The sequence below is a fragment of the Heloderma suspectum genome, chromosome 7 (assembly GCF_057233095.1).
Source record: "Heloderma suspectum isolate Gila_16-S chromosome 7, 16-S_ref, whole genome shotgun sequence".
Classification (NCBI taxonomy): domain Eukaryota; kingdom Metazoa; phylum Chordata; class Lepidosauria; order Squamata; family Helodermatidae; genus Heloderma; species Heloderma suspectum.
Genome location: NC_139464.1, coordinates 803,989 through 819,253, shown reverse-complemented (window position 1 = coordinate 819,253; position 15,265 = coordinate 803,989). Strand labels below are relative to the sequence as shown.

The 15,265-nt window shown below is 49.6% G+C and overlaps 1 protein-coding gene across 17 annotated transcripts in view; it reads right to left on the bottom strand.

The window, feature by feature from the left end:
• The window catches only part of SBF1 (SET binding factor 1), a 115,397-nt gene that overhangs the window by 50,637 nt on the left and 49,495 nt on the right, over window positions 1-15,265 (bottom strand). For 11 of the 17 annotated variants that reach the window (XM_084808740.1, XM_084808741.1, XM_084808744.1 and 8 more), the window contains 7 exons: window positions 12,624-12,761; window positions 12,256-12,381; window positions 11,331-11,441; window positions 9,728-9,833; window positions 9,268-9,400; window positions 8,916-9,024; window positions 7,571-7,684 (listed from right to left, as the gene is read on the bottom strand). In XM_084808740.1, the coding sequence (XP_084664866.1) occupies window positions 7,571-7,684; window positions 8,916-9,024; window positions 9,268-9,400; window positions 9,728-9,833; window positions 11,331-11,441; window positions 12,256-12,381; window positions 12,624-12,761 (837 nt within the window). The remainder of the gene's footprint in view (window positions 1-7,570; window positions 7,685-8,915; window positions 9,025-9,267; window positions 9,401-9,727; window positions 9,834-11,330; window positions 11,442-12,255; window positions 12,382-12,623; window positions 12,762-15,265) is intronic. The other 6 variants (XM_084808739.1, XM_084808735.1, XM_084808743.1 and 3 more) reach the window with 2 other exon arrangements.

Here is a 15,265-nt window from a genome sequence, read left to right as displayed (position 1 = left end):
TCAGATTTTAGGCTGTGTACAGATATGTAAAAGCACAGGAAGTGTGGCCTACTTTGTACAACCACTGTGGTCATCCTGTACCTTGACTGTACCACTTCAGAGTGCGGGGAGGGCTCACGTGGTCCAAAGCTGCTCCTCACAAAGAATTAACCAATTTGGACATACTATACGTCAAAACGAAGGTAAGGAGCTGTGCTATGAAACAACTAATAGCAGAGGAACTCTGCCTTTGATAGGTCAATTCCTTCAAGAGCTTGAGCTACAAATGCACACAAAATTATGGCAAAAATGTGACTTTGGACTACAGTATTTCAAGCCTACTACATATTTGGCAGCCAACCCACTTCCTCCCATTTTATGCATGGAAGAGCAAAAGCAGATTAATACTGACAAAGAACTGTAAACAGGAGGCAACCATACCACTTAAAGAATGAACATGATAGTGCAATAACTATGCTGTAGATACTGATTTAACCTTTCCAGAGCCATATCATTAGAGTAGTATCATGTGTATAACATTGTTAATTACGTAAGATGGAAATCTGCCAAAATTATATCTTTTTGTATCACTGTAATACATCTATTTGTCATGATTCTTCATCACTGCAGAGTGTGCAGACATAATACCGTGGCCATGAAACCTGTAACCACCATCAGCGAAAAAGGAAATCCAGGCATGCTAATCATGTTGCAAAGTGCAGCTGTGTGCACTGCATGAATGAAGATAAAGTTTCGTGCCTTAAGTGTCACTAAGCAGAGAATGGAATTGTGCAATAAGTGTAATATGGTGTTATGGAACCAGTAACAGTAAAATGCGACAAGGCATGCTACAACCTGTCCACATTCGAACACAACTTAGCAAGACTAAGAAAGAAACTCTGGGCTCGCAGTCTGTTTTGATGGGGTTGCAACCCCCCTAACAGCCTGCAGGCAGGCCTTGGCCTGGTGCTCCTGGTATATGTGGCATCCATGGAGAGAGGCACTGTCTTCTAACTTTGGCTGGTTAATCAACTACAACACCCTTCTTGATGAAGTCAGACCTTGCCACTGTCTTTTGTGGCCTAGTGACCTGCAGATTAGGCTACTGTAATGCACCCTATATGGAGCTGTTCTCGAAAAGCCTTCAGAAACTACAATTGCTAGACACAATTTAAGCATTCTGACCATATTATGCCTATGTCTAACATGAATACGATCAAGAGAGAGATTTGGTATGACTTTTCTGTGGCTACCACATATTTGCTTTGAATATGTAACCTTATTAGTGGTTCCAGTCCTACCTGGATTGCTTGCTGGGGGATTATTGCTCTGTGCCTTGGCAGCTATGCTTTGGAGTTCAACAGGACTCTTATTTTATCCCCCATGCTGTTCAACATCTACATGAAACCACAGGGGGAGATTATCTGGAGGTGTGGGCTGAGCTGTCATCAATATGCAGATGATACCCAGCTCTATTTCTCCTTTTCATAAATCCAGGTGAGGCAGTGGCTGTTCTGAATCAGTGCCTAGGTATGGTAATGGGCTGGATAAGAGCCAACGGACTGAGACTAAATTCAGACAAGATGGAGGTACTATTAGTGATGATTTATCTGCCCGGCTAGGTGATGTTCAACCTGTTCTGGAGGGGTTTACACTGCCTCCAGATCAGGTTTGTAGTTTGGGGGTGCTCTTGGACCCAGAACTGTCAATTGAGGCACAGGTGGACTTGGTGGCATGGAGCACCTTTCATCAGCTTAGGCTGATATACCAACTGTGTCCTCACCTGGACAGAGGTAGCCTCGCTACAGTTATTCATGCTCTGATAATGTCTCATCTGGATTACTGCAATGCACTATATGTGGGCCTGCCTTTGAAAAGAATCTGGAAAACTCAGCTGATCCAAAATAGGGCAGTGAGACTGTTAACAGGGCCTGGCTAACGTGATCATATTATGCCAGTACTTTCCCACCTGCACTGGCTGCCAGTCCAGGCCCAGGCCTGATTCAAAGTACTGGTATCAACACTCAAAGTCCTAAATACCATGGGGCCAGGCTCCCTGAAGAACGCCTCCTCCCATATGTGCCTGCCCGGACCCTAGGATCAGTTTCAGTGGTCCTTCTACAGGAGCTCCTGCCAAAGGAAGTGAGGCGGATAGTTATGAGGAGCCTTTTCTGCTGGGGCACCCTCATTGTGGAAAGACCTTCCCAGAGAGGATCACCTGGCGCCTACATTGTGCTTTTTCTGGTGCCAGGTGAAGACCTTTTTATTTTCCCAGGCATTTTAGTCTTTTAGCCTGCAATCCTATGCATGCTTAGACAGGAAAAAGTGCTTCAACTCCCAGTATGCCCTAGCCAGCATGGCTGGCTGGGGCATGCTGGGAATTGTAGGGCTTTTTTTCTGTCTAAACATGCATAGGATTGCACCCTTAATTCTGTTGTTTTACATCTGTTATTGTATTAAATTTATGCAATGCTGCTAGGTTTTATTCTGGGTTGTTTTATACTGTAGTTTTAACTTTTAAAATTTATATCACATTTTATGTTGTATTTTATGGTTTTAATTGTTGTGTATGGCCCAGAGAGCTTCGTCTATTGGGTGACATAGAAATATAACAAATAAATAATGTACACCTCCTGTGAATGTATTTTACAGATTTTGTAATCATGACACAACTACCCATTATATGCTGATACCATGAAGCTTTCAAAAACCTGTAAAGAACTGATAGCGTAATACCGTATCAGCCTTCAGTCGCCATAAAAAAGGTCTGCTAGACGATTTTTTGAAACCTCACCTTGTCAGTGCTACTGGACAAAATGGGCATTACTCAGATGCTAAGAGATGTGTGTGCCACAATGGAAAGTACCCCAGATGCCAAAACCACTGACCATGCCAGGCTACAAGGGGAAGAGGGATCTGCCGATGCCACCCGCAACCAAGGATTCTCTTAAACGCCTTGTTGCATGTGCTAATCCTCAGGCAAAGGTCTGCGCAGACTGAATGCCTATAGAACATACTTCTGCCTGGAAAAATGTCTTTTTAATTGTCGGGACAAGCTTCCCTCCTGTGTCCACTGCCTGTCTGGAACTAGTGGCATGTGGGTGAATGCAAGCTGGAGAGGGTTCAGAGGAGGGCAACAAAGATGATCAGGGGACTGGAAACAAAGCCCTGTGAAGACAGAGTGAAAGAACTGGGCATGTTTAGCCTTGAGAAGAGAAGACTGAGGGGAGAGATGGAGAGCGCTCTTCAAGTCCTTGAAAGGTTGCCACAGAGAGGAAGGCCAGGATCTCTTCTCGATCCTCCCAGAGTGCAGGACACAGAAGAATAGGCTCAAGTGACAGGAAGCCAGATTCCGGCTGAACATCAGGAAAAACTTCCTGACTGTTAGAGCAATACGGCAGTGGAACCAATGACCTAGGGAGGTGGGGGGATCTCTCACACTGGAGGCCTTCAAGACGACGCTGGACAGCCATCTGTCAGGGATGCTCTGACTTGGATTCCTGCACTGAGCAGAGGGTTGGACTCGATGGTCTTATAGGCCCCTTCCAACCCTACTATTCTTTGATTCTATGAAATATAAAATACAACAGAAGATGCACCTGTTGAAAAATGATTTGAAATATACTGCTGCCTGTGGCTGCTGAGATGCTGTGTTAAACTTCACATTACTGAACATGGTCATTTATATTCAACCCATATTTCTGTTTCTTCATTTGTATCTACCTCTTTGGGTATGTCTCCTTATGCCTTGTGGTGTCTGCTTTGTACAGTCATAACCTTTTAAGTAACTATCTAAATTGGATATTCCATGCATCAAATTACAGAAAATAAGTTGGCAACCAAATATGATGTAGGCTTGAAAGAGCTGTATGGGATGGTGAAAATGGTGCTATAGTCTGAAACCCCATGTTTCCCCATAATTTTTGGTGCTTCTGATGCTCTAGCCCTTGTAGCAATTTGCCCATCAAAGAGAGTTGCACTGGTATTAGATGTTTGGTAGCACACACCTTCCCATCGTTTTCATCCAAACTAGTTGATTACTTCCAGATCTGCAATGGTTTTCCAAAAAGTAGCTTAACCCAACCTATGAAGTAATGTGTGACCTTGCCAATGAAGGACATTTTAAAGGACGGCATCTTCTTTGTCATCCTTTGTGCAACTGACCTGGCATGGATGACAGCTTTGAACATGCTGACACTGGTATCTCTCATACACATCCTTTTGGATGTGGGCTGACCTGTCTTATTGCTAATCTTCCTAGCTTTACTCTGCTAATTTAACACTAATCTGAGGAAACAGAACCTTGGTCTTGACTGAGCCCTATAATTTATTTCAAAGAATTAAATGCAAATGCTTTGAATACAATCAGTCTTGCTGATAAATTCTAGTTCTGTAATCTTACCCTGACATCTCCCTCTATTTGTCTTTAACGGGCCATCCCCCCCACCCCCACCCCCGCCCCCACGCGGAGGGGAGGTTTGTTAGCCTATGGAAGCAAAACAGCATGGAGTGTTTATAGGAGTTCCAGGTTTTATATACAGTACACTGGGCTGGGCGGGGGTGGGAGGAGTGAAGTCAGAAGAAAATTAAAAACAGAAAGTACAGATAGTAACAGTCACTTTGTTAACAGCGGTCAACACTACAGTTGCTGCTGATAACATCTGGACTGTGAATTACCACTGTTTACAATGTGATGGAGGGCGCAATCCTATGGGGATTGACGGCTGCCTCAAAACCTGGAGGCGACCTACTATCCAATGCAGGGCAGGCAAAGTGTGGAGGGGATTTTCTCGTCTGTGCTCCAGCCACCCTGCATTTGCAGCTAGATGGCCGATTTTGGCTGTCTAGCTGGGGTGCCTTGGAGTGGGGGCCTCATCTGGAGTACTGTGTCCAGTTCTGGGCACCACACCTTAAAAAGGATGCAGACAAACTGGAGAGGGTTCAGAGGAGGGCAACAAAGATGATCAGAGGACTAGAAACAAAGCTCTATGAGGAGAGACTGAAAGAATTGGGCATGTTTAGCCTTGAGAAGAGAAGACTGAGGGGAGATATGATAGCACTCTTCAAGTACTTGAAAGGGTGTCACAGAGAGGCAAGCCAGGATCTCTTCTCCATCATCCCAGAGTGCAGGACATGGAATAATGGGCTCAAGTGACAGGAAGCCAGATTCCAGCTGAACATCAGGAAAAACCTCCTGACTGTTAGAGCAATACGACAATGGAACCAATTCCCTTGGGAGGTAGTAGGCTTTCCCATACTGTAGGCGTTCAAGACAAGGCTGCACTGCCATCTGTCAGGGATGCTCTGCCTTGGATTCCTGCAATGAGCAGGGGGTTGGACTCGATGGCCTTGTAGGCCCCTTCCAACCCTACTATTCTATGATTCTATGCATTTGCAGCTAGATGGCCGATTTTGGCTGTCTAGCTGGGGCGCCTTGGAGTGGGGGCTGGGAGGCTGGACAGCGCATAGGAAGCGTCATTATGGTGCTTCTGCCATCCCCTCCCCACCCCCAGGAAGGCCCCCCTTTCCCCAGCTCCGTGGTGCTTTTCCAAGCACGGAGCCAGGGACACACCACATCGCCTACGAGGTGGCGGGAGTGGGGAGGCGGTTTTCTGAGAACTGAGCTCGGAGCACTGGCTCCAAGCTCGGTTCCCAGAAAACGAAAAATCCTATGGCTGTCTAGCTGCACCTAGCGGCCATAGGATTGTGCTCCTAATCTCCTTCTGATCTCACTGTTTACAATTCCCCCCGCTGCTGCCACACATATACTCTATATAAACCTGAAACTCTCTGTAACACTCCATACATCTGATGAAGTGGGCTGTAGTCCACAACCTTATGAAAAAATAAATTTGTTATTCTTTAAGGTGCCACAGTACTCTTTGTTCTTTTTGCTTTTGCTGCAGCAGATTAACCTGCTCCTCTTCTTGAATGTACAAGTTTTCTTAAATATTTCAAGAGGATATGGAAAAAACCAGACTGCATGAATTGAGGCTCTCTTACCTGTATGCTCATGTATATTATTATCTTGGTTGAGTCATTCCCCTGAATCTACAACTTGCAAGGACGGGCTCTTCTCCTTGCTCCCTTCATCCTACCTTGCTAATGTGAGGAGATGATTTATGCCCCCCTTCAACTCTATCCTCTTCTCCACACATGCTTAAATCTGCAACTAATCTGGCATACAGGGCAGTCTCTCTGCCTCTTGAGGGAATTGCTTCTGTGCATTTCAAGATTTGCCTTAGCTCAGGAAAGTCAGGTTAGTTACCTGTAACTAGAGTTCGAATGGTCATCTGTGCATTCACATATATGGGCTCTGCGCCTGTGCAGAGCCTCGATTTGAGAAATTTCTATAGCTGAGTTAACGTTGATGGGAACCACTCCCTCACCATCCCATTATGCACACTCCAGAGGGTTTCCACTCAATCCCTCAGTTCCAAGAAGACTGCCAATTGTGGCCCCCTTACAGACCAAGGGACCTTGGTACCAACACCAAGGATGACACTGACACTAAAGTGGGGATGGCAGGTGAGTTGTGTGAATGCATGGATGACCACTCAAAGAACTCCAGTTACAGGTAAGCAATCTGACCTTCTTCTTCATGGTCTCTCTGCATCACACATATGGGTGAATAACAAGCTTACGTATCAGAAGGTGGGTCGGTGTCGTCATCTAAGAACCTCTGACTGAGGAATGAGAAGACCTCACCTCTTTTGACAATTTCTTAGCAAGTGAAACTGCCAAGGAGCGCCCAAGGATCAGAACGGCCTGTGGCTAGAGTTGGAGCTGACTGGGAAGGCGAGATCATCACCTTCTCCACCACCTCTTTATGAGGACGCTTATCCGCGCCTTCAGGCCTACTTGCTAGCTGATCAGCCCTTGACGCCATAGACTTTGGGAGGTGCCTGCCACCTTCAACGCCTTCTCCCAAAGAATCTCCTTGAGTCTGTCAGCACAGTTCTTCTTTGCTTGCTTGCTAACAACATGCAAGGATGACAAGCCTCCACGATATGAGCTTCACCCAGACAAAGAAGGCACAAGGAGTGACCGTCTGTGGGTGGAAGCTTTCCCCCACAATGAACGCACTTCCGAAAAGTGTGTTAAGTCCTTAACAGCCATGCGCCCAAAGGTGCTGCGCAAAGGATCACAAAAGTCCAAAATAAAGTGTAGCTAAAAACAAATAAACTGTAAAAGGCAGAAAAACTAGAAGAGGAAGGAAGAGAAAGTGAGGAAAAAAAGAGAAATCTCCTCAGCAAAGTCCAAAACAAGAAGTCCCTTCAATCGAGTACTACCACAATGGCGGTCGACAAAGAACTGAGGGAATGAGTGGGAACCCGCTGGAATGTACGCAATGGGATGGTGGAGAAGGGGTTCCCACCAAAATTTCCTCCGGTATAGAGGTTTCCCAAATTGAGGTTCTGTGCAGGTGCAGAGCCCATATGTGTGATGCACAGAGACCACAAAGAAGACAGCCACCACAGAGCACAAAGCATCATCTCAGCTGTGGCAGATTCTTGTGTGATAAGCTGCAATTGTTCCCTGTTGGGCACACATTTCCATTTGTGGGGAGCAGGAGTGACATGTCACTTACCATGGAGAGGGCTTCACGTGTCTGATGAAGAAGTGGTTCAGGCAGCAAAGAAATATGGATGCACTCTGGGATAGTTACCGTCCCACCATCCAGGTCTGCTATGATCACATCCAACTGGAAAAAGCAATGTAGCTACTGCAGAGTCCACAAGGGGAAGAACACAGGACTGCCTGCCAACAACCCCTTGGCCCAGCCAAGCTCTAATACACGGTGGGGAAGACAAATGGTGTGAGCACCTCAAAGTGATGGTTCCTGAGGAAACTGGCTCTACAAGTCTCTTCCCTTCCCCAGCTTCCTGCCATGGGAAAGGTGTGGTGCTCATGGAGTTGGCTGCATGCATGCATACAGGGCTGTGCATGTATGTATGCACATGTGGTCAGATGTGGGGTGAGGGTGTATGCACACAAGCAGGACGTGAGGGCAACAGCACCTTCCCACCCATGTTCTCCAGCAACTGGTGTTCAGAGGCATGCTGCCTCAGATACCAGAGATAATACAGCCATTCTGACTAGTGGCCATAGATCACCTTATCCTCCATTAATCTAATTCCATGTTAAAACCCTTCAGGTTGGTAGCCGGCACTACATCATGTGGTAGCAAATTCCATAGTTTAACTATGTGCTATGTGAAGAAGTCCTTCCTTTTTTCTGTCCTGAATCTGCCACCATTCATCTTCATGTAATTAACCACCACTGAGTTCTAATATAATGAGGGAAGGAGAAAAACATCTCCCAATCCACTTCCTCCACACCATACATAATTTTATATACCTCTATCATGTCCTTCGCTTACCCACCTTTTTTCTAAACTCAACAGCCCCAAATTTTGCAACCTTTCCTCAAAGGGAAGTCGCTCCAGCTTTTTGATAGTTTCGGTTGCCTTTTTCTGCACCTTTTTCAGTTCTATAATATCCTTTTGGAGGTGCGGTGACCGGAAGTGTACAAAGCCTTCCAAGTGAGGTCGCACCACTTGGATTGTATACAGGTGTTATTTCATTTCATTTATTATATTTCTATACCACCCTATAGCCGAAACTCTCTGGATGGTTCACAAAAATTAAAAACCATTAAAATACATGAGACAAAGTACAAGAACCATTTACATTAAAACATATAAACTGATATTGGCAGTTTGATTTTAGATCCCTTTCCTAATGATCACCAGAATAGAATGTTCCCAATGGCAGGCCGCAGGAAGGGAATGATCTCCCTCAATGGATCAGGCCATGAGCACAGCTTCTGTGGCTCCTTTCCAAGTCTGGTCTCCACTGTCCAGTTCCCACTCAAAGGCCCAGTGAATCATCCTTGTGCCAGACCAATAATGTCAAACTACCCCTGGGACTCACCAGCTCCTGCGTCTCTGACTGGAAGGTGGAGCTGACACCAATGATGAAAGGTGTAGGTGTGCTGAGGACCTCCAGGAGCTGAGCTGGCAGGATGGGCACGTATGTGAAGCTGTAACCAAGAAACCAGCACTGCAAACGTCTTAAGGAACGGCTCTCCCACTGCTCTGCAGAGAGCATGCCATCCTTCCTTCCTCTGTCCTCCCAGGGAGACTCAACAGGGACTTCCCTTTGTACAAGCAGCAGGAGGCCAGGGCAGAGTTAGCTCTGCTGGAGGCTGTGCCACAGAGGCAGGTGAGCCAGCTGCCAGTCCCAACATCTGCAGCTCCAGCTGCTCATGGCACCACTCACTCACCTGTACTTCAAGGGGAACATGAGGGCAAGCAGGCCCCGGCAGGCATCAGTCAGTCTCTGATAGCTGCTGGACAGAAACAGGATCTTGTGCTCCGTGAGGGCCGCACAAAAGAGACACAGCACATTGGTGATCCCTGGAGAAAGGGAGGGGAGGAACTGAGAAGGCCACACAAGGCACCTCTCTGCTGCTCACAGCTGGGCCAGCCATTTCCACAGCCAATGCCCAGCCAGGAGCCACCCTCTCTCTTGCCTAGAGCCTCCTGCTCTTTTTACCCACAGAGGTTGAAAGGCCAGCTTCATGGAAGTTCATGTCGATATGAGTGACAGCCGAAGGAACCACAAGGTTGCCTGGGCCCTCTGGCTGCACCCTATTCCTGGACTAGACAAGGGACTGCCTTGGGGCTTCTAGACTTTAGGGGGAGAAGAAGGGGGGAAGGAGAGGCCTAAGTCAAGGGTCTCACCAAGCTGTCGGAAGAGAAGTGTCACACTGCAGTTGCTGATGGGAAGGGAGTCGCTGATGGGCGTTTGGATCACCTGCCTGTCGCCTGCACCCAGAGAGATTGTCCTCTGCAACAGACAAGTGACAAGCCCCACAGGCAGGACTCAATCATGGGTGCCCAATGGAAGCAGAGAAAGCAGAGCTGGCTCTGGAGCTGGCTCCTGGGAAGCAAGCCCCTTTCCTCCATCTTGCCAGAGCAGCGGGGCTCTGAAAGACAATCTAGCAGGACTCCATCAGGAGCTCTGAAGCGGCAGCAGGGAGCATCCCTTGCCCAGCCAAAGGCACAATAGGAAAGCTGCCTGCCTCCAGCGCCAAACATCTGCTGCATGGCCCTGCTGCTTGGAAAGACCTCCCACAGCTTGATTGACAGAGGCATTGCACCAAGGGGAGACACACGCACATACTCAGTTCACACAGTCACTAGGTGCTTCTGGGCACTGCAGCAGCATCTCCTGTCCTCACCAACCTACAGCCCAAGCACTCTGTCATCAGGAAAGCCTGGATAGGAAGCAGGCACTGGGCTCTCCTGTGGACCCCTCCCCAACTGCAAGCACAAGGACATCCACCCTCTCTTCCTTGATTTATTTCATTCTCTTCCACTCACTCGCTCCCTCCCTAACTCACAGGCACCAGCACACACACAACGTTGAGTGCGGAGCTGCACACTGGTCCCTCTTGGGAAGCATCTCAAGCCCCCAAAAGCCTCCTCCCACAGAAGGAGGCAGCCCCGAGGAGAGAAAAGTTGTGCATACCGCTCCTTCGTCCTCCATGTCAGGCTGAGATAGAGACAGACAGAAATAGCACAGTCAATTAGAAACACAGTGCAGCACAGACAGGTGGCCAGGCAAGGGAGAGAGGAAAGCACACACAGCAGAGCACAGCAAGTCAACGGGACAGATGGGGGGCCTCGAGACACCACAGAGGAGCAAGGAGGGGCAGCCTGCCTGCCGCCGGGAACGTGGGAGCCACAAAGCTCAAGCAATTCTCCCAGCATATCCCCAGCTTTGCTCTGTCTCCCCACCTACGGGGGGTCTTCTGTACTTGCCACCAGAAAGGGGCCTTGATCCCTTGCCAGAACGCTTCAGGCTTAGGAAAAGGCGGAGAGGACACGGGCAAGCCGGCAAGCCAAGCCTGCCTGTCTTGGGGACTGTTTGATGGATCTTCTGGAAAAGCACTGCCATTTTTGCACCCTGATGTCCTTTGCCTGAGGCCTTGCTTCAGACACCTGGGCAACACTACAGAACACCAAGCCGAGAGGAGGAGGCTCATTCCTCCCTGGGCAGATCAAGCCTGCCAGTGAGCCAGCCGGCAAGCCAGCCAGACATTTCCCCACAGCCTCCCATTCTTAGCTGATCCTGCCACACCCGTGACTCTCCACTTTGCACTCAATGCTTTTGGAATCCCAGCAAAGTCAGCCAATGGGACTGAAGGTGCATGCATGGGAGAGGGGGCAATGGAAGTCTCTCCTGGCTCCCCCCACCCCCAGCATGGCTCCACTTCCCCTGGGAGCCCCTGCTGCTTTAAGGGCAGCCCAACTGAAATGCAGAATGGAAGCTGGAACCCACCTGGGAGCCCCCTGTGATGGGGATGGTGCAGGTCAGAAGGTTCCCAATGACAGTCTCCAGGGAGGTGCCCAGTCCGTCCACGTAGATGGTATAAATCAGCCCCAGGCAGTTCTGCAGGTGAAACAGGACAAGTCGTGATTCAGATGGAGCCATCTGCTAGCCACAAAGGCAGAAAAGCAGCAGCATCTCGAGAGGAGAGGAGAGGAGAGGAGAGGAGAGGAAGAAAGGAAAGAAGGAAAACAACAACAGCAACAACAACAATGTGCATCTGCATGCAAAGAGTAACAGCATCACACACAATAGCACAATAGAGCAAACGTTTCAAAAATCTAAGCGCCCAGAGTCCATGGAATAATATAATCCAAGAAGCACCCCAATTCTGATGGAATGCCAGCCTCACTCATGGGAGCTTGAAATCCCGAGTGCTTAACAATCAAAGGTAAAGCACTTTTCACTGCCAGAACCCATCACTGACATTTGGCACAGGAAAAGGGTGTGCCCTAAAATCTTCTCAGTTCTCCTTAAAACTACCACACACGGCGTAAGCAAGAATCATATTCAAACTCTAGCCAGAACCACTGCATGACATCAGCGATACACATGAGAAATTTTTCTAGCCAGACCTTATTAGTTATAGGCTGCTGAAGTTGGGGAGGGAACCAGACCCTCCCTCCATAATGCCCTGACTCATACAGTGGACACTTCCAGAGTGCAACCAGGACAGGCACTCATAAAGAAGGTTTTGTGAACCTCAAGTGGCTCTTAAGAAGTTGGCAGCGCCCAGGATGCAATGGATTAGCTAGCGGAAAAGCAAAGCGACTGGCTTGCGGTAGAGCCACCCACAGGCAACAGCTTCAGTGGAAACCAACTTTCTGCCCCAGCACTGCCTCGCCCCCCCGCACACAGATTCCCCTGCACACCTTACCCGGAAAACCTCTGCATGGTCCAATCGAGACACGAGCACCAAACTCTTGGGGGCAAAGAGCTGAGCTGGCTGGATGAGCGCTGTCACCTCCTCCTCCTCCTCCTTCCTCAAACGATTCTGAAGCTGCTGGGAGAGAAAGGGGACCGGGATTCATTCCACAGCTGTCCACACCAGGCTTGTGCCAGGGCTGAGAGGCAGGACCCTGCTGGAAAGGACCCTGCCCCCTTGGGGGAGGGGCAAAGGCCTCTTCCTCAGAAGGCGGGACTCACTGCTGTGTTTCACACCACACCTAGGGCTCGACCAGGGCTGGCTGAAGACCTAGGAAACAGCGGCCTCTGCGGCCGCCACTGCCACTCGCCCCGCATTACCTGGGCACTCTCGACAGCCTCCCAGAAAGTGAAGCAGGCGCAGTAATGCCGTTCTGAGTTGATGTCAGTCAGGACAGCAATGAAGAAGGTTGGAGGGTTTCTCTCGCTGAAGAGCTGCCAGCCGCTTGGCTGGCAAAACTGGAAGACAACAGACAGACAGAAAGGCCACCATCAGGCAGAGCAAGCTGTCTCGTCTCAATGTGCCCATATCCAGTGGGGCCAAAGACAAGCCTCTCCTCCCTCAGTGGCCTGAGGATTTCCCACTGGAGTCCCAAACCAGCGTGAGCAGAGCTCTCAGAGCCACCATCCACCTCCAGCCAAGGGTGGAGGGGACACCAGGCTACCTCCTTTACACCACCACAAGGAGGCAGGCATTTGTGCGCCACTGGGCCTGGATGTGTGAGCTGGAATAATGGCCTGAGATGTCAACGGAAGACTCAGGCACTCTTGACAGCCCAAGACCCCACAGCCTCACTCAGAATGGGCGGAGGGGAGATCCATCCGCCAGACCCCCACCCAGGTTCCCAGGCTGGAGAATCCAGCATCTTGCAGTAAGGGGCTTTCTGCCCTCTTCCTGCAAAACTCCCAACAGACATTGGGCCCGGTTCACAGCCAAACATTCTAGTCCCACTACACTGCATTAGACGTCCTGAAGCCCTAACCCAGGACTCTCCTGCATTTCCTCTCCCAGAGTGACTTCGCTGACTGAAAGGGCCCAGGACCTCAAGGGCACGGCACAGGCTCGGGGTAAGGAAGAGAATGATGAGGACCTGACCTCCATCTACTGTGTGCAGCTGGCCAGAGGCCAAAAACGCCCCCCCTCCTTTAAAGTAGAAGTGGGCAACCCAGTCTGGCTGCCCCCACCACCACACCGCCAATAAAGAAAAAAGGTGGGGGAGGGAGTAGTGATTTGCCGCCGAATTTTGGTGATAAAATTTTAAAACAAGCTGAATTTGCCAATTCTTAGGCAAAGTAGCAGCTCTGGAGGCTTCAGAGAAATGCAGCTGCTTTTAAGCTAAATGCCTCCGTACTGGTTTGCCACCAAATTTCTGCAGCAAACTGCTGCTTCCCCACCCCCCTTTTGCCAACAGTGGCAGGAGTGCGGCTGCAGCACAGCCACAGCAGGTTGTGGGGGGGATTAGGCCCTAAACTGCCCGAAGTTGCCCAGCCCCGCTTTTTAGACCATCTAGCCCTGGCTCCAGCTGTTCAAGTATCTCCTCAGCAGGCCACAAGCCCTGGGAATCAGCAAGCCAAGATGAACAGGAGGGGATGTAGCCAAGGCAGCTACCCCCTGCAGAGCTGCAGGGAGAAAGGTTCAATCCATGCCTCCAGCTAGCCATGGATGAAGGGAGACCAAGAGGGCAAGAAGGCTTGGGCCTCCACTATGCACAAAGGCCCCTCCCTTCCAGAAGCTTCCCCGTCCACTCAGCTGATTCGACAGAACAGGTTTAGGCCATGGGTGGGATGCTATGCCTTCCTGGCTCTCTGCTTCCACCCAGGATTTGTGCGGCCTCTTCTTCCAATTTTGGCCGGTATGTGGCCATATTCCAATATGTAACTCTTCAGGAAGCAAAAGAACATGCCAAGGTGGCCAAGCCTGTAGCTCGACCATTTTTCACTTCAGCTGCATGAGCAATGTCCCCAGGCCAGAAAGAATGAAAGCAGCCTCTAAAAGAAAATGCCCAAAGTTATGCTGATCCAAATGCACTAACAGGGCTCCAGGTTGCCGACTTCCCAATGTGTCCACTAGAAGGCTCACTAATGCCGAGAAGGCAATAGGCAAGGTGACCCTTTCCAACCTTCTGCATTCATACATCTTCTTCCTTTGTGAAGGACCAGAGAGGGATATGGCTTGCCAAAGTCACCACCCTGCACACCACTTGGGGAGGGGCCTTAAAACAGGATCTCTGGGAGGAAGGCTGGGAGACAGGCTCCTTTCTGAAGGAGCTAGGCAGAGTAGACAAACTGGGACTGCTCCCCCAGGGGGACCCAGGGTTGGTCTGGCAGAGTGCAAGGGAGTGGCTACAGGGCAGAAGCCAGGGAGAGAGGATGGCACTTGGTCACGGGTTTTCAGAAAAGGGAAGCGGAGATCACTGCTGCTGCTATCACAGGGAGGGAAGGAAGGAAGGGGGCGGCCTCTGGATTTCAGCAGAAGACAAATTATTTTCAAGGAGAATAACTGCCTAGGCAGGACAATCGAAACCAATACATAATCGGCCATGCCCCATCCCTGGAAACTATTCCAGACACTGCAGCTTGTGAGTGCTCCTTATGGCTGATGTTTGGATCTAGCTATCAGCGCTCAATCCAGGGTCAGGGGGAGACATGCTGCCTCAGGCAGCAGGTATGCCATTCAAGAACAGGAAACTGTCCGTGATCCGGTCTCTTATCATGTCATGCCACCATGCAGGGGGTGAGGGTGGAGGAGGGACACATCACATACTGCCTCTGGTACAGCCCCTCCCTCTTCCCAGTGCCCTTCCTAGAATTACAGGCTCAGCTTCCAGGCTGCTCTCTGATGTGGAAAAGCATCTGGGGAAAGACTACTGAGATACAGTGAAAACTCTTCCCATCCTGCCCACCTGCAGCTGTGCTGGAAGGGAGCCCAAGCTCCCAAGAGCCAGTGTGTGTAGCAGTGCAAG